Source organism: Grampus griseus (genome assembly GCF_964374135.1).
Source record: "Grampus griseus genome assembly, chromosome: 17".
NCBI lineage: Eukaryota > Metazoa > Chordata > Mammalia > Artiodactyla > Delphinidae > Grampus > Grampus griseus.
The window spans coordinates 51,701,794-51,722,194 of NC_139011.1; the positions used below are offsets into that span (position 1 = coordinate 51,701,794).

The 20,401-nt window shown below is 32.9% G+C and overlaps 1 protein-coding gene across 1 annotated transcript in view; it reads right to left on the reverse strand.

Moving 5' to 3' along the window:
- The window catches only part of CNBD1 (cyclic nucleotide binding domain containing 1), a gene marked incomplete at both ends in the record, with an annotated part of 493,958 nt that overhangs the window by 151,561 nt on the left and 321,996 nt on the right, over positions 1-20,401 (reverse strand). Inside the window, 5 exon segments of the mRNA XM_082674668.1 lie at positions 9,834-9,858; positions 9,862-9,897; positions 9,901-9,966; positions 11,195-11,275; positions 11,279-11,332. Coding sequence (XP_082530794.1) covers positions 9,834-9,858; positions 9,862-9,897; positions 9,901-9,966; positions 11,195-11,275; positions 11,279-11,332 — 262 coding nt within the window.

Consider the following 20,401-nt stretch of genomic DNA (forward strand, 5'->3'; position numbering starts at 1 on the left):
TCTCTTTTCTCACTTTTCTTCTGAGCCATGTGACTGACAGGGTCTTTGTGCTCTGGCCAGGAGTCAGGCCCTGAGCCTCTGAGGTGGGAGAGCTGAGTTCAGGACATTGGTGCACAGAGACCATCCAGCCCCAAGTAATATCAAACAGCAAAAGCTCTCCCAGAGATCTCCATCTCAACACTAAGACCCAGCTCCACTCAACAACCAGCAACCTAAAATGCTGTACACCCCATACTAAACAACTAGCAAGACAGGAACACAAACACACCCATTAGCACACAGGCTGCCTAAAATCGTAATTAGTTCACAGACACCACAAAAATCATCAAAGGACATGGTCCTGCCCACCAGAAAGACAAGATGCAGCCTCATCCACCAGAACACAGGCACCAGTACCCTCCACTAGGAAGCCTACACAACCGACTGAACAAACCTTACCTAATGGGAGCAGACACTAAAAACAATGGGAACTATGAACATGGAGCCTGTGAATTGGAGACCCCAAACACAGTAAGTTAAGCAAAAGAGAAGACAGAGAAATACACAACAGATGAAGGAGCAAGGAAAAAACCCACCAGACCAAACAAATGAAGAGGAAATAGGCAGTCTACCTGAAAAAGAATTCAGAGTAATGACAGTAAAATTGATCCAAAATCTTGGAAATAGAATGGAGAAAATACAAGAAATGTTTAACAAAGACCTAGAAGAACTAAACAGCAAACAAACAATGATGAACAACACAATAAATGAAATTAAAAATTCTCTAGAAGGAATCAATAGCAGAAAAAGTGAGGGAGAATGGAAAAGTGACCTGGAAGATAAAATATTGGAAATAACTACCACAGAGCAGAATAAAGAAAAAAGAATGAAAAGAATTGATGACAGTCTCAAAGAACTCTGTGACATCAAACACACCAACATTCGAATTATAGGGGTCCCAGAAGAAGAAGAGAAAGAGAAAGACACTGAGAAAAAATTTGAAGGGATTATAGTTGAAAACTTCCCTAACATAGGAAAGGAAAGAGTTAATCAAGTCCAGGAAGTTCAGAGAGTCCCATACAGGATAAATCCAAGGAGAAAAACACCAAGACACATATTAATCAAGCTATCAAAAATTGAATAAAAAGAAAACATATTTAAAGCAACAGGGAAAAGCAACAAATAACATACAAAGGAATCCCCATAAGGTTAACAGCTGATCTTTCAGCAGAAACTCTGAAAGCCAGAAGGGAATGAAAGGACATATTTAAAGTGATGAAAGGCAAAAACCTACAACCAAGATTACTCTACCCAGCAAGGATCACATTCAGATTTGAAGGAAAAATTAAAACGTTTACAGACAAGCAAAAGCTGCAAGGATTCAGCACAACCAAACCAGCTTTACAACAAAGGCTAAAGGAACTTCCTTAAGCAGGAAATACAAGAGAAGAGAAAGACCTAGAATAACAAACCCAAAACAATTCAGAAAATGGTAATAGGGACATGGATATTGATTGCAACCTTAAATGTAAATGGATTAAATGCTCCAAACAAAAGACATAGACTAGACTGGATGAATGGGTACAATAACAAGACCCATATATATGCTGTATATAAGAGACCCACTTCAGACCCAGGGACACATACAGGTTGAAAGTGAGAGGATGAAAAAAGATACTCCATGCAAATGAAAATCAAAAGAGAGCTGGAGGAGCATTCTCATAACAGACAAAATAGATTTTAAAATAAAGACTATTAGAAGAGACAAAGGAGGACACTACATAATGATCAAGGGATCAAGCCAAGAAAAAGAGATAACAATTGTAAATATTTATGCACCCAACATAGGAGCGCCTCAGTACATAAGGCAAATGCTAAGAGCCATAAAAGGGGAAATTGACTGTAACACAATCATAGTATGGGATTTTTTTTGTTGTTGTTCTGTATGCGGGCCTCTCACTATTGTGGCATCTCCTGTTGTGGAGCACAGGCTCCGGACACGCAGGCTCAGTGGCCATGGCTCACAGGCCCAGCCACTCTGCGGCATGTGGGATCTTCCCGGACCGGAGCATGAACCCATGTCCCCTACGTCAGCAGGTGGACTCTCAACCACTGTGCCACCAGGGAAGCCCCATAATAGGGGACTTTAACACCCTACTTTCACCAATGGACAGATCAACCAAAATATATATAAATAAGGAAACACAAACTTTAAATAATACATTAAACAAGATGGGCTTAATTGATATTTATAGGACATTCCATCCAAAAGCAGAAGAACACAATTTCTTCTCAAGTACTCATGGAACATTCTCCAGGGTAGATCATATCTTGTGTCACAAATCAAGTCTTGGTAAATTTAAGAAAATTGAAATCATATCAAGTATCTTTTCTGACCACAGCACTATGAGACTAGATATCAATTACAGGAAAAAAACTGTAAAAATTACAAACACATGAAGGCTAAACAATACACTATTAAATAATCAAGAGATCACTGAAGAAATCAAAGAGGAAATTTTAAAAATGCCTAGAAAAAAATGACAATGAAAACATGATGACCCAAAACTCATGAAATGCAGCAAAACCAGTTCTAAGATGGAAGATTATAGCAATACAGTCCTACCTCAAGAAACAAGAAACATCTCAAACAACCTAACGTTACACTTAAAGCAATTAGAGAAACAAGAACAACAACAACAAAAACACATTTAGCAGAAGGAAAGAATCAAATCAGAAATCAAATCAGAAATAAATGAAAAAGAAATGAAGAAACAATAGCAAAGATCAATAAAATTAAAAGCTGGTTCTTTGAAAAGATAAACAAATTTGAAAAAGAATTAGCCAGATTCATCAAGACAAAAGGGAGAAGACTCAAATCAATAGAATTAGAAATGAAAAAGGAGAAGTAACAACTGACACTGCAGAAATACAAAGGATCATGAGAGATTACTACAAGTAAATATATGCCATTAAAATGGACAACCTGGAATAAATGGACAAATTCTTAGAAAAGAGCAGCCTTCTGAGACTGAGCCAGGAAGATATACAAAATATAAACAGACCAAACACAAGCACTGAAATTGAAACTGTGATTAAAAATCTTCCAACAAACAAAAGCCCAGGACCAGATGGATTCACAGGTGAATTCTATCAAACATTTAGAGAAGAGCTAACATCTATATTTCTCAAATTCTTCCAAGGTATAGAAGAGGAAGGAACACTCCCAAACTCATTCTACAAGTCCACCATCACCCTGATACCAAAACCAAACAGAGATGTCAAAAACTACAGGCCAATATCACTGATGAACATAGATGCAAAAATCCTCAACAAAATACTAGCAAAAAGAATCCAACAGCACATTAAAAGGATCATACACTGTGATCAAGTGGGGTTTATCCCAGAGTTGCAAGGATGCTTCAATATACGCAACTCAATCAATGTGATAAAACATATTAAGAAATTGAATGAGAAAACACATATGATCATCTAAATCAAAAGCTTCTGACAAAATTCAACACCCATTTATGATAGAAACCCTCAGAAAGTAGGCAGAGAAGGGACTAAACTCAACATAGTAAAGGCCATATATACAAACCAACAGCCAACATTGTTCTCCATGGTGAAAAACTGAAACCATTTCCACTAATATCAGGAACAAGACAAGGTTGCCCCCTCTCACCGCTATTATTCAACTTAATTTTGGAAGTTTTAGCCACAGCAATCAGAGAAGAATAAGAAATAAAAGGAATCCAAATCGGAAAAGAAGTAAAACTGTCACTGTTTGCAGATGACATGATACTATACATAAAAAATCTTAACGATATTGTGAGAAAACTACTAGAGCTGATCAATAAATTTAGTAAAGTAGCAGAATGCAAAATTCATGCACAGAAACCTCTTGCATTCCTATACACTAATGATGAAAAATCTGAAAGAGAAATTAATGAAACACTCCCATTTACCATTGCAAAATAAGGAATAAAATACTTAGGAATAAACCTACTAAGAAGACAAATTATCTGTATGCAGAAAACTATAAGACACTGATGAAAGAAATTATAGATGATACAAACAGATGGAGAGATATACCATGTTCTTGTTTTGGAAGAATCAATATTGCAAAAATGACTATACTACCCAAAGCTGTCTACAGATTCAATGCAATCCCTGTCAAACTTCCAATGACACTATTCACAGAACTAGAAAGAAACATTTCACAATTTGGATGGAAATAGCCTAAGTAATCTTGAGAAAGAAAAATGGAGCTGGAGGAATCAGACTCCCTGACTTCAGACTACACTACAAAGTTACAGTAATCAAGACAGTATGGTACGGGCACAAAAATAGAAATATAGATCAATGGAACAGGATAGAAAGCCCAGAGATAAACCCATGTACACATGGTCACCTTATCTTTGATAAAGGAGGCAAGAATATACAATGGAGAAAAGATAACCTCTTCAGTAAGTGGTGCTGGGAAAACTGGACAGCTACATGTAAAAGAATGAAATTAGAACACTCCCTAACACCATACACAAACAATAAATGCAAAATCAATTAAAGAACTAAATGTAAGGCCAGACACCCTCAAACTCTTAGAGGAAAACAGGCAGAACACTCTATGACATAAATCACCACAAGACCCTTTTTGACCCACCTCTTAGATAAAAGAATAAATAAAAATAAATAAATTAAATAAATAAATAAATAAAATAAATAAAAAGAAAAATAAACAAATGTGACCTAATGAACCTTAAAAGCTTCTGCACAGGCAAGGAAACCATGACAAGATGAAGAGACAACCTTCAGAATGGGAGGAAATATTTGTAAATTAAGCAACTGACAAGGGATTAATCTCTAAAATACACAAACAGTTCATGCAGCTCAATATCATAAAAACAAAAAACCCAATCCAAAAATGGGCAAAAAACATAAATAGACATTTTTCCAAAAAAGATATACAGATTGCCAACAAACACATGAAAGGATGCTCAACATCACTAATCATTAGAGAAATGCAAATCAAAACTACAATGAGGTATCACCTCATACGAGTCAGGATGGCCATCATCAAAAGGTCTACAAACAACAAATGCTGAATAGGGTGTAGAGAAAAGGGAACCCTTTTTTACTGTTGGTGGGAAAGTAAATTGATACAGTCACTATGGAGAACAGTATGGAGGTTCCTTAAAAAACTTAATATAGAACTCTCATACTACCCAGCAATCTCACTACTGGGCATATACCCTGAGAAAACCATAATTCTAAAAGAGTCACATACCACAATGTTCATTGCAGCTCTATTTACAATAGCCAGGACATGGAAGCCACCTAAGTGTCCATCAACAGATGAATGGTTAAAGAAGATGTGGCACATATATACAATGGAATATTACTCAGCCATAACAGGAAACGAAATTGAGTTATTTGTAGTGAGTTGAATGGACCTCAAGAGTTTGTACAGATTGAATTATGTCCAAAAGAGAAAAACGAATACCATAGGTTAACACATATATATGGAATCTAAGAAAAAAAAAATAGCACAGGGAGATAAGCTCCGTGCTTTGTGTCCACCTAGAGGGGTGGGATAGGGAAGGTGGGAGGGAGATGCAAGAGGTAGGAGATATGGGGATATATGTATATGTATAGCTGATTCACTTTGTTATACAGAAGAAACTAACACATCATTGTAAAGGAATTATACTCCAATAAAGATGTTAAATAAACAAACACACCTTTATATATTTTTTTCTAATTGTTAATTCTCTGAGATCAAACCCAAACCTTACATTTAGTTGCTCAAATACTTGAGTTTATTTGATTTTAAATCCATTTCTTTTAATCTCCACAAAGCAACTAGTTTAGTGTTTTGCACATAATAAATATTTACTTATGTCCACACAAAACCTGCATGCAAATGTTTTTAGCAGCTTCATTCATAATGCTAAAATCTGAATGCAACTAAGATGCCTTTCAGTAGGTGAATAGTTAAATACACTGTGGTACATCCAGACAATGGTATATTATCCAGTGTTAAGAAGAAATGAGCTATCAAACAATGAAAAGATTTGGAAGAGACTTAAATATTAAAGTGAAAGAAACCAATTTGAAAAGGCTACATATATATTTTATGATTCCAATTCTGTGACAATCTGGAGATGGTAAAATCAGAAGAAAGCAGTAAAAAGATCAGTGTTTGCCAAGGGTTTAGGGAGGAGGGAGAGATGAAAATGTGGAACACAGAGAATTTTTAAGGCAGTAACTATTCTATACAATACTATAATGGTGGATAAATATCGTTATACATTTGTCCAACCCACAGAATGTCTAATACCAAAAGTGAGCCTTAATGTAAGCTATGGGCTTTGGTTGATGATGTTTCCATGTAGGTTCATTAATTGTAACAAATGAACCACTCTAATGGAGTATGCTAATAGCAGGGGATAGTGTGCAAGACTGGGGGCAGGGGGTATATGGGAAATCTCTGTACCTTCTGCTCAGTTTTGCTGTGAATGGAAAACTTCTCTAAATAATAAAGCCTATTAAAAATAATTAAATGAATTAATATTCTATATTACAAAATATTCACTTATGCAAAAGAAGAAAGGAGGAAGAAAAATGCATCACTATCAATGGCACCCCTAGACACAAACCTGTTTCTGGGATGCTCAAGAGTGTCGTTGGGGCTAAAAGTTTAGATACCCTACAGAGTTAATTGATCTAGAAGGACTGATGTCAAAAAGTTGGGATTTAGAGCCTAGAGCTTCAAATTTCCATTTGGTATAAATACTGTGACTGAAATTCTCCATTTTGGACTTTTGAAGACAAGAAAATTTTTTATAATTGCTATATTTACATATTTTATCTTTTAAAACTAAATTTTTACTACATTTTTAGTATCTCTTATTATTATGTTTGCTATATTATATCCAACCTGGAAAATATGGAGCATACTGACATAAGCAGGATAACAATAAAATGTATACAAATGGTTCATTAATGTGAAGTTAACTTACCATTTCTTCTTATACACATGATACACATAGAAACAGGTTGATTAGTGAGATCAGCTGGTTTCCATTTTCTATCCAGTCACCCCTGGAAAATATATCACCTGGGAAGATTTCAGCTGGTGTGATACAAACCAGACAGACCCAAATAACAAGCAACATTGTACACATCCATTAAACTCAATCTCCCTTTGCATATGAAGCAAAAGTAAGAAGATTTAAGTTAACAGAGGAATAGTGCCAGAAATAAGATTTATTTCATAGATTTCCAGGTATTAATCCTAAATTCTATCAATCTTTTGAATAATTTGCTAGATGTCTCTGAAACTTCATCCAATATATTTTTCTAAAATAAGATCAAAACACAAGTAATTATGCTTTGGAAATCATACTACTGTTAATTTTAAGCCTATCAATAGATATTGAAAGTATAATTTGAGCTATGCTCTACATTTTCTGATAAAAATTCAAAATAAATCATGAGTAAAGTGGAAAAGTGTTATATCTAATGTTTCTCTTTGATATATCAAGTTTGTCACCACCATAAAAGAAAATTAGTTTAGGTTGAAAGAACTTATTCTTCACCTAGGAATATTTATTTATAAGAACCATAGTATTTCAGAGCTGAAAGAAGCCTTGAGAATCATCTAGTGAAATTGTCATTCTTCCCTAAGGAGGATAAATGTTTTTTTTTTAAACTGTGTAAGTGTCAGGACCAAATATTTTAACAACAGGGAATCAGTGGAAGAATTATGTTACTTTTGACTTATACGATATAATCACAGATTGTTCAAAGTGATAGTTTCCACCATTACTTTAAAAGCACTTACCAAATAAGAACTTGAACCCAGCATGTCTAAGAAATTATGTGTCCACATCTTCTTAACTTTTTGATGATAAATTTAAATATTTTAGATTGATATTTCAGACTGAAACACATATTATTCATCATTAGTAATCAAATACATTAAAACACATAATTATTCCCCTTTTCCAAATCCCATATTCTTTTGGTTCACGTAGTTGAAAAAAATCTTTGATTATGGTGTCTTTCTTCCTCTAAAACCATCTCAAAAATATTAATGTCCTGATAAATTGGCAAGTTTAAGATTTTTTTTTAAATAAAATAGCCCTGGAACTGAGGCATGGACCAAGAGTTAATATTTCGAATACAGAAGGGAGACCCATGGTAAATCCAAACACCCAATTAAAAAAAAATTCTATACAATAAATATACTGAATCTAGAAATGCTAATTCCTAGTTTTTTACACATCAGTTTACTTCTTGTCTTCTAAGTGTACTTTTGGCCAAAAATGAATACAGCATTAGGAAAAATGTTTCATGAACAAAACTACAACATGACATTCAATTTTTATAAGCAAGAAGAAAATGTATATTTGTCTAAATATGGGCTAAACACTGTATTTCAAAAAATGATAAATAAAATATAAAAACAAGCACAGGAAAGAAATTTGGAACAAATTCAGGAAAGGGTGCATAGTCTCACTAAATTGAACAGGTTTATTAGGGAGTCTCAGCTTTTGAAGCATAGGTATTCATTTTTTCCAATAAATGAATCTTCTGTATGGTGCTGTATTAACCTCACTTTTCTATTATATAGCGGCTCCCTCAAAGGATAGCTTAGCCAGATTCTGTAATTTCTTCACCATATTTTTATTGTTAGAATAGTCACATTTTGGAATTTATAACTTAGACTCATTCTTTTTAGAACTTTAATTTCAAACTTAATTCAGAAATGTTCTCCTCCTCCTGGCACCACATCTCCCACCGCAATTATGGATCTGCAGGTTTGAGGTAGGGCACTCTAGTGATTCTTGACTGAAGATTCTGACACACCTACTGTAGCTCCTCTTATGTTGGTGTCTTAGTTTTGGCTACTATAACAAATAGCATCAGCTGGGTTGGCTTAAACAACGACCATTCCTCACAATTTTGAAGGCTGGGAAGTCCAAGATCAAGGTGCGAATAGATTCAACGTCTGATGAGAGCCCTCTTTCTTGTTTGCAGATAGCTGCTTTCTTGCAGTATCTTCACATAGCCAAGAAAGTGAGATCAACTCTTTCTCTCTCATCTCTTCTTTTAAGGGCATTAATGTCATTCACGAGCGCTCCACTCTCATGACTTAATTGCCTGCCAAATGTCCCACATCCAAATAACATAATCTTAGTGAATAAAGCTTCAACATATGAATTTTGTGGGACACAAACATCAGTAAATAACAGTTGGCATCTCTTATTTAGTATGTTTCTCATAAATGGAAATATTGTACAAAATGACTCAACGCCACCTACACATTTTGTATATGCATAACCCAGGAAATGCATGCGTCATTGTCAAGCTGAATATTGGAAATGTAGGCAGCTTCACTGCTGCTACTCCTTATCTCAGTCTTATCTATTCTCTATAATGATATTTTCCTCTGATAATGTGTACAGATAAGCAAACATGCAGCTAAAGTAGGTGCTCTACCAGGAAAAAAGAAAAAATAAATGACTGTAACTTCTCACAACATTTATCCTTTATATTTTGGTCTTTACATTGACTGTTAGGGTGGGGCAAGAAGGGTAGGGACTGTGGGGAGAAATAGGAGGATGTGGAAGTAAGTCTACTTCTGAGATCACTCTTCAAGTCAATACAGAATGATTTTTTAATTTAAAAAGCAACAATCTAAATGTCCAATTGAAAGGTAACATTTAATATATTAGAGAAACACATGTGAAGAAATATTACATAAAATATTAAATCTATGAAAAATTGCAAATTCCAATAATGTAATGTAATATAAAAGAAATAATCCAAAATTACTTTAAACTCACCATGACCTGGAGGAAATTTTTTCCATTAAGTGAGTGTAACTAGCTCATATATGGATAAAGTAGGCTACTGCATATAATATGGACACTTACAGATTAATTTCACCTTATTTTTATTTTTCAGTTTTGTTTTTTCCTGAAAAAAAGTCATTATCAAATTTTATGTTACATAATTTTTTAAAAAAGAGGTAAAAATATAGAAGATAGATAAATGGCAGTAAAAGAAAAATAAAGGTTATATGGATGTAACTTAGTATAAAATGTATTTGAATTTTATAGGAGCATGACCACATAACCATACTGAAATTTTAATCTTCAGATCTGCTACTAAAATATTTTCCCCTTTCAAAGTATTTTTAACCTCCTATAAATGTTTTAGCATTAAAAAAAACCTATCATAGTCAAGACTACACTCAAAAGTTGTATTTGATAATACCAAATAAATGATACTGACATTTTGAAAATAAAAACAAACATATGAAACTTTTTTTTTTTAAGCCAGACACTCTGAAACCAGAGATTTGGAAGGAAGTTGAATCCTAGGAAAGTCTTCTGTATCACCAACACTGAGACCACTCTATCTAAAGAAATCCCAACTATTAAAGACCTAAATCAGGAAGATGGATGTCTCCTCATCTCCCTCCAGCATGAGCACCTCACTGTGGCTGATGCCAGTGCTCTGCAGCACCTGCACCATTGTTAAACCCTATCAAGAGGAGCTGACAGAGTATGACCATGGTGGGCTCCCAATCCATCATTTATACAAACTTCTTCTTCCATCCAGGGGAGAAGAAATAGAAGAGAGGGGAATTTGGGGATTTGACTAAAAGAGAATAAATTGTTAAAATTGAAGAAAATAAGTTATTTTAATGCAGCAGAATTAGGGGCTCAGAATTAAGTTGTGATCACCTACTCATGCAGCTCTCGGTCTCGATGTATGTTATACATATGAAATAGTGTTCAGATAATGCTCAAGTATTTGTTCTTCCTAAGGTAGACTGTAGAGGTTTAGAGATCTCTGATCATTCTGGTATCCCTCATACATGACATGCTGTTGACACCCAAAACATACAGTTGTTGAATGAATGAAAGAGTGAATGAGTGAATGAACAGATGAATTTTAAATTCATGGAAAACCTAATTCACTCAAACATATAACAAATTATATCCATAGAGACCTTTCCACTTCAACTACTCATTGGAGACTTAAGTGATATTCATCGAATATATCATATTTTTATGGTCTCCAGTTCAAGACAAATTAAAATATAAAAGAGATATGGACATCTTCTGCCTAGAGAGGCAAAACTTAGTGTTAATTTATACCCATATTGTGTTAATACATAGATTAGATACGGTCATACCGATTTTAACTTTGCATAATTCTTTGCAGGGATTATAAGGATTTCACAATCTTCTTCTGCCACCACTGAGAATGCCTTTGTTTATGATTCAGTCTGAGCTGTAACTTCCAGGGTTCCAAAGGTACTCCATTGTCCAAGCTGTAAAAACACCAAAAGCTACTTAAACTTCATTATCATTCATCAACATAAAAATACCAATGATAGTGAAAGGATCAATCTAGGAGAGCCAGCAAAAGGGTAAATGGTAGATCACGCTCCTGCTCTTTGAAAGAAGGGGATCTAAACATACTTGCATGGATGTCATACTTCTTTTGTCCAATATCACTTTCCCAAAGCAAGAAATTTTTTTTTTCATTAGCATGAAACAAATATGTTATAAGAATAGATCTTCTGTTTTATTCACTGATTCATTTTAAGTTCCTGAAATTGTGCTTGGTACATAGTAGCCATTCAATAAATATTTGTTATAAGAATGAGGAAAATAGTGTACTTATATCCATGTTCTTCTGTTTATTTTATTATACTCATATGTTGGTAAGTAATAATGGAAATGAATACAGTGTTAGGCAGGTATAAATCACTGATATATATATATATATGCATTCATGTATGGTCTCCTAATTTACTATGCTAAGAATAAATATTAAGCATGGCAAAAATGTTACCACTAGAATACATATTGTAAGTTATTAGGCTGTAGTGAGAATGTGTACAGTTACAAAGAGGATTTGTATTCATGTTTGCCTGGGAAAATTGAAGGACATCTAGAAAAACAAGGGAAGCTTCTCAGAGAAAACATCAGGTCAATAGGGCTATCTAATGATGATATGGGAAAACTTCCATCTTCCACTTCATATCCATAGAAAGGCTGAATATTTTTCTTTTTAGTTGAATGAATAGCTGAGATTGAATCTGCAAGTTTGGAAATAAAGGAGGACTTGAAACAATTACTGCTGAAACCAAAGTGGTCCACAGTGATATCAAACTAGGAGGAAGTCCTAAGAGATTGAGTTCTGGGGTTGTCAACCATATTGGAATAGGAAACTCAGGACTATACAGGTGAGGAATTGGAGTTGAACACTTTTGCTTAAAGCCTAGGACCTTGAAGGATTGTCCCATATATTAAATGGAAACAACAAAAACTCTAACCATTAATCTAGCTATGGAACTGTGTGGGTGCAGAGTATACATTCACACATAGTACAGGACCCAAAGCTAATGTAAAGCCTGGCACACAACTGAAAAAACCCTAGGATCCAGGAAGGTTCAATTTTAAACTCTATGTATGAATTCAGAAGACAAGGAACTCCCACGGAATGCAATTCCTGATAATAACAAAATCACTATAGAAAATTTCAAGCCACATAAGTGGACAAACCCTTATGAGGAAAGTCAACAAAAAAAGAACCAGAAAAAAAAATGAAGAACTTAAAGGAAGCAGTACACGTTTAATATATTAAGACCATAAAACCAGAGCACAACATTATGGAGGCAAAAAGAGGCATTTTGTGAAAGAACAAAATTAAATTTCTATAAGTAAAAATTAAAGTTATTGAAAGAAAAACACAATGAATGTATTAATTAGTAAATTAAAACTAAAGAAAGAATTCAGGACATGGACAAAATATGAGAAAAACATCCAGAATAAACTATGAAAAATATAGAAGGAATGGAAATAAGTGGGAGATTTTAAAAGATATAGAAGATAAATGAAGACCATTCAGCCTATATCTACTAGAATTTCCAGAAGAAAGCTAAAAAATATGAGAGTGAGGTGATACATAAGTGACAATAGCTGCAAACTTCCAGAAATGACAGAAGAGTTGAGTCCTGAAAATGAAGGAGGACACAAAATTTAGATACATATTTGTATTTTATATCACTAATCAAAATTTGTTATACTTCCTTAAACTTTCTCCTCCAAATCCCCCTTCATCATCGTATTAGTTATCAATAATTTCAAGCAGATGTTTTCTATATATTTTTCCAGATTTTCTAATTTTTTTAAAGTATAAGACTTAGTCTGATTTACCTAATAAATTATTATGAAAGCATAAGTCCTCCATGATTTTGAATAACATTCTTAAGACTTTCTTTCTTCATTCATTAACCAATATCATCAGACAACCCAGCAATGTTAGGAAAGTATTCATCTTCCTTGCTCTTTACATACCCACTTATTTTAGTTGAATTAATTTTAAAATTAACATTTATAACATTTCCATTCTGTTCTATAATATGGTCACCTTCAAAATGCTAGAAAAAAGAACATTCGAAGAACTAGAATTGTGTATTTACTTAAAATAACAGTAATATAGAGTGAGAGTAAAACAAACAAGATGATAATTTTAGGCAGCATGTGAAATAAATTACTAAAAGATGAATTTTAGCTGGAAAAGCATTGAATCCAAAGAAAATGGATGCAAAGAAGTTGATAAAAATTGGTAAATGTAAATAACATTTACTGATATATAATAAATTTTAAATGACTAATATAGAATGCCTTTAAAATGAGAGAAAGTTAAAATAATTTTACAACAGAAACTCCAAAGAAAGGAGCAGGAAGATAGAATTAAAATGTCTATGCTCTGGAATTAGGAAAGAAAAAAAGATTTATACAACTTTTCTTAGTTCAAATTACAAATTTAATATAGGAATTAGAACTTTTTAAATGGAAAAAAGAAAATAAATACAATGATATAAAAATAAAGAAATGATAAAAATTTTTATGTACCTAAAGTGTCTAATAAACAGCAATAATTTGACTTAAGAAATAAAAACAACAACAAAAGCAAATGATTATAAAGATGACAAAAATATTTGTAAAATTTCCAGAAGAGAACAGCCAAATGAATCGCACACAAAAGAAACATGCTCAACCTCACTAGAAAACAGAGATGTACATGGTACCCACATATATTCATCCATCAGAATGAAAATATTAAATTACTCTAACCTATGAGACTGGGAGATACTTTAATACATAACTCTAAAAACTGTAAAAAGCTTCAAAAATGAGAAATAAATAATAAAATAAACAAAGAATACTTAAAATACTTTATCCAGTAACCCATTCCCTAGGAATCTACCTTAAATAAATAAATACTTTTTTAAGGATACATTTAAAGATGTTAAGGCAGTACTTTTTGGCAACCCCTGACTGGAATATTCCTTAGTGGTCACCTACTTAAATCAATATGTGTGTGTGTGTTTGTGCATATGTATGTAGCGTGTGTGTCTATGTATGTATGTATATATATATATATATGTTAGTAAATTATACATATATTCAAACAACTCTAAGTTTTAACATACTGTTAATGATTTGTAACATCTATACATCTTAACCTAAGATTCCTTATAATGAAAAAAAAAGTAATAGGTGAAAATTTATGTTAAAAATCTATTTTTATAAAGTGAACATTTACAGAAACAGTAATTTGTGTAAGTGTATACAATTGTTTATATCCTGATGTCAGTTCAGGGAAACATATACAAGTGTAAAAGGCTATTCAGAGGAGAGATGGAGTGAAAATGACAAAGGATTTATTAAATTTTTCTTCAAACTTCCTTGTATGTTTTTCAATGATAATAGGGAGTATGGATTAAATTTTAGACATTTTTGAAGACATTTAAAATGCAGGTTCAAAACAACATTCTCTGTCTCCTAAGACAATAGAAATAAAAGCAAAAATAAATAAATGGGACCTAATCAAACATGAGTCTTTGCACATCAAAGGAAACAAACAAAACAAAAAGACAACCCTCAAAATGAGAGAAAATATTTGCAAATGATGTGACCGAAAAGGGCTTAATTTTCAGAATATACAAACAGCTCATACAACTTAACAATGAAAAAACAAACAACCCAATTAAAGAATGGGCAGAAGACCTAAATAGACATTTCTCAAAAGAAGACATACAGATGACCAAGAGGCACGTGTAAAGATGCTCAACATAGCTAATTATTAAAGACATGCAAATCAAAACTACAATGAAGTATCACCTCACACCAGTCAGAATGGTCATTATTAAAAAGTCTACAAGTAATAAATGCTGGAGAAGGTGTGGAGGAAAAGGAACCCTCCTACACTGCTGGTAGGAGGGTTCTACACCTCCTACACTGCTGGAATCTAAACTGGTACAGTCACTATAGAGAACAGTATGGAATTTCCTCATAAGACTAAAAAATAGAGTTGTTATATAATCCAGCAATCCCACTCCTGGACGTATATCCAGAAAAGACAAAAGCTTTCATTTGAAAAGATACATGTACCCCAACATTCATAGAGGAACTATTTACAGTAGCCAAGACATGGAAACAACCTAAGAGTCCATCGACAGATAAGTGGATAAAGAAGTTGTGGTGTATATATACAATGGAATATTACTCAGTCATAAAAAAGAATACAAATGCCAAGATTATCATACTAAGTGAAATAAATCAGAGACGTATGTGGAATCTAAAAAAATGTGCAAGTGAACTTATTCACAAAGACTAACAGACATAGAAATCACACATATGGTTACCAAAAGGGGAAGGGGGGTGCATAGGGATAAATTGGGAATATGGATTAAAAGATACACACTACCATATATAAAATAGATAAACAACAAGGATCTACTTATAGCACAGGGAACTACATTCCCTATCTTGTAATAAACTACAATGAAAAAGAATTTTAAAAATAGATATACATATATGTATATGTTGAATCACTTTGCTGTACACCTGAAACTACACAATATTATATAACAAGTATATTTCAATTAAAAAAATTCTGTTATTTTTCATGCCTGTATTATCTCTTTTAATATCTTTATATTGATACATAATATATCTTAAATTATATACATCAAATGTTTATAGCTGTTATCTCTAGGTGATGGAATTGCAGATAATGCCCCTTATTATTGTGTACCTCTCTTCATTTTCTAAATTTTTCAATAAATATAATTTAAAATTAGACAACATTATGAAGTTATTTTAATGACCTACAACTCAATCTTAATTTTTTTGAAAACATTTATCAAGGTTATGTTGATAATCCTATTTTGGTGGGGATAGTTAGTAGAGTTGCACAAAAGGAAACAGTTTCTCTCACTTCTAAACTCTCATGTTATTTTACTGAAAAATAAATTGATAGATAACTTTATTGGGAAATAATATATTCCCATGATTTAAGAATTAACTTCTCTAAAAATGCATAACCCAAACAACTTGTCTCTGAATATTATGAGTTGGTAAACCAATTACAATTTCTTTTGAATAAAAACATCATGTTGAGTTTTGTGCAAAACTGCATTTTACAAAAATAAACTCTTCTGAAAAACAGAAAACTTTTATAAGTATAATTTTTGTTCTTGTATCATTTTTCCATTGCTTCTAGCTTCCAGACACATTAAACAAGATCAGTGACTAAAATTACAGCTGCTATTTTTAAGCCAAGGAAGGGTTTTGTTCTTAATGCTATAAAACATTTTCTTTTTTCTAAGGGGCTGAAGAAGCAGACAGAGAAAATACAAAGCCTCTATAGATCAGGGGTTCAAGACTGAGGTCTAAGGATCGACTTTTAAAGACTCTTAAACTCCTAATATATTATGACACCGTATGTGATTATTTGTAAATTTCCATTTTTCTTGAGTTTCTATCGCTTTCATTAGATTTTCAAAGTTGTCTGTGTCCCCAAAGAAGGTTAAAAAGAACTGCTCTAGATAGAAAAATATTACTTTTCCCCTATGATTTTAAAAGGCTTATGTAGGAACTACTTTCTTATAACCAATGTTATACAATAAGAGAGGGATACAAAGATGTTGCATTTTATAATCTTTCAGAGGATTTTGGCCATATTTGGGTTGTATTGTGATATTTAGAAGGTAGAAGCAGGCACAAACATAAGGTGAGGATAATTTGCTTGGAACCTCATCTCACTGGCTGAGAGATTGGACTGTGTGATTCTGTAGGAATTCTCTGGGTAGATTTGTTCCAAAGTTGTATGCTGAGTCAAACAAGATGTTTCCTATTATATGAAAAGAATTGATCATTTGAGGTTATGTTAGTAGTATTGCAGTCTCTAAGTGAAATCTACAAACCAAGTCGATTTTTAGATATAGTCAATAAATTCCTCTTTAAATTTGGCTAAACAAGATGTCCTTTTATGTCCCCTCACACATTTTAGCAAAAAGATTCTAGACATCATAATGAATAAGAGAAGTAGAAGTTCTTTTTCTTTCCTCTAAAACAGAACGGTTCTTTCAAACACCCTCAGGGTACTTCCACCTCTTCAATTGTTCACGTGAAACACTTGTCTGAAATATCTAGCACACTGACTGCTTGTCAATACTACCCAGCTTCAAGGTCCAGTTTAAATCTCATCTTTTTCACAAAGTCACCTGGCTCATCACAGACACCCCTCTGATTTATAATAAAGTATGTACTCTATTGTTTTTTTTATATAACATGCAATGCTTTCCTAAGTAAGGGCACTCTAAAAATTAATGATACTATTATACTACTATCTTAAAACTGTGAGGATAAAGAAATTTGTTTCCTTCCCCTTAATATAGGGAGATTTTCAGCAGCAAATGAGCCTGAATTGCATAATCATCATGTGCTGCCATTTTAAGACCAGTAGTATTCTAATCAAATGTCCTTAATTTTAAAAAGTCCAGTTGTAAAAAATTAATTGCTCTATAGGTAAATCTTGAACTTGGCAAAAATTTATCTGATGCCTTCCTTACTTAATTTCACTGTGGTTATAGGAGATTTCAAATTTAAATCATTTGAATCAATCATTTGAAATTTGTTGAGACTCAACCTGTGACTTAGCACTAAATCAATTTTTAAAAATGTACCATGACCACTTAAAAGGAATGTGCATTCTGCAATTGTTGTTTGTATTGTTGAATACAAGTCTATTAGATCAAGTTTGTTGTGTTGTTCAGAATTTCTATATCTTTGCTGATGTATTTTTTTGTCTAGTTCTTTATCAGATTCTATTAAAAAAAAACTCCCACTATAGTTGTGAATTTGTTTATTTCTTCTTTGTGCCCCATCAATTTTCACTTTATATATTTTGAGGTCATAACTTTAGGGCACATAAACTTCACACTCATCATGAAATATTCCTCTATCTTAAATGATGCCCTTGCAATAAAATCAACTTTACCTACTATTAGTATAGCTACCCCAGCCTTCTTTTGGTTAGTGAGATCTTATTTATTATCTTCCATTATTTTTCTTTGAAAATTCCTGTATATTTATAATGAGGTGAGTCAGCATACACGGTTTTATTTTACCTAAGCTGACAATCTTTGTTTATTAATTGAAGTATTTAGTCTATTTATATATGATGTAATTATTGATATATTTGTGTTTAAATATGACATCTTAATATTTGTTTTCTATTTTGCTATCTACTTTTATGTCATTTTCTCTCATTCATTGCTTCATTTTAAATTAATCAAAATTTCTCTATTACTTTATTATGTCATTTTTTAGCTTAGAGTACTTTTTCATTCTTTTGGCAATTACTATAGTAGTAATAAAATGCATCCTTGTCTTACTAGAGTATACTCTAAATTATTAATTTTTTTCACTTTCCAGAAAGGCAAAGACTCAAAAAATCTGTAACTCCATTTACCCTATCCTCTTTTTTGGTTTTATCACTTTTGATATATTTTATTTCTATATACATGTAGACCTTCACAGGTAACACTGTTTTATACAGTCAAGGAACATTTAAATCAACCACATATTCACCAGGTTTCTTTGTTCTTCAATCCCTTCTACATTCTTGTAGTTTATTTGGAATAATATTTTTTTTCTGCCTGAAGTTCTTTGCCTTGGGATTCCTTTTTGCACAGGTCTCCCGGCAATATCTCTTTATTATTTGTCTGAACACATCTTTATTCTGCCTTTATTTAAAGATATTTTATCTGGTTATAGAAATCTAGATTGACAGCTATTTTTATCACAATACTTAAAGTATTATCATTCCATGTTTTCTGACATAATTATTTATTTAGAGAGCATTAAAATTTACTTTTGAACATATTGTGTCTTTTCCATCTATTTCAATTTTAAGATTTTCTTGGACTGGTTTTCATTACTTTCTAATGTTTCTAGGTGTGATTACCTAGTTTGTAATTCATACAGAAACTTGAATCTGTTGCTTGATGTCCTTCCACAGTTGGGAAAAAAATTCAACCAGTACTACTTCAGGCAATGCCAAATATTGTTTCTGTCCCATTCTTATGCTTCTTTTTCTTAAACTTTTTATTACAAACTTGTCAGAATTTTTCATCACCTCATATATATCTTATGCTCTTTTCTGTAACAGTTATCTTTTTTCATCTTCATATTTACCTGTAATATTTTCTACTAATCTATTTTCCAATTCAGTAACTCTCCTGTTTTATCTAATCTGCTGATAAACACATCTATTGAGTTATTATTTTGTTATTATATTGTTAAGTTTCAAAGTTACAATTTGTTTTTTTATTACAATTCAGTTTTGTAATGAAATTCTCCCCTCATCTATTTTCTTCAGAATACAATCAGCTGTTTTTTTTTTTTTTTTTTTTTTTTTTTGCAGTATGCAGGCCTCTCACTGTTGTGGCCTCTCCCACTGCGGAGCACAGGCTCCGGATGCGCAGGCTCAGCGGCCATGGCTCACGGGCCCAGCCGCTCCGCAGCATGTGGGATCTTCCCCGACCGGGGCACGAAACCGTGTCCCCTGCATCAGCAGGTGGACTCTCAACCACTGCGCCACCAGGGAACTTTAACTTTAACTTCCATAGCTGTATCACCTGTGTGTTAGTTTTATTGCTTTTTTCTATTGGTTTTTTGGTATTTTGTCCTATATATGGATATTCTTGGCAATTGTTTATTAAATGCTGGACATTGAGTACAAAAAACTGTCATGGCTCTAGATGATATCATCTTTCTCTTAGATGCTTTACTTTTGTGCTCACAGTCAATTAGTAAAGAGCAGATTAACATAATCCCATAAAGAATTGAGGTATTTTGAGGCTGATTTTAGTTCTGGTTTTCTACTGATAGACTAATACGTTTATGAGAACCTCTTTTTCTTTGCAGATACATAACTCTTAATTTCTATCTGTCAAATGTTATGAGACTGATGACAATTCTTCTTGTGAGAGTTGTAGCTGCATAATTTTACTTGGGTTCTGTGATGGTTAATT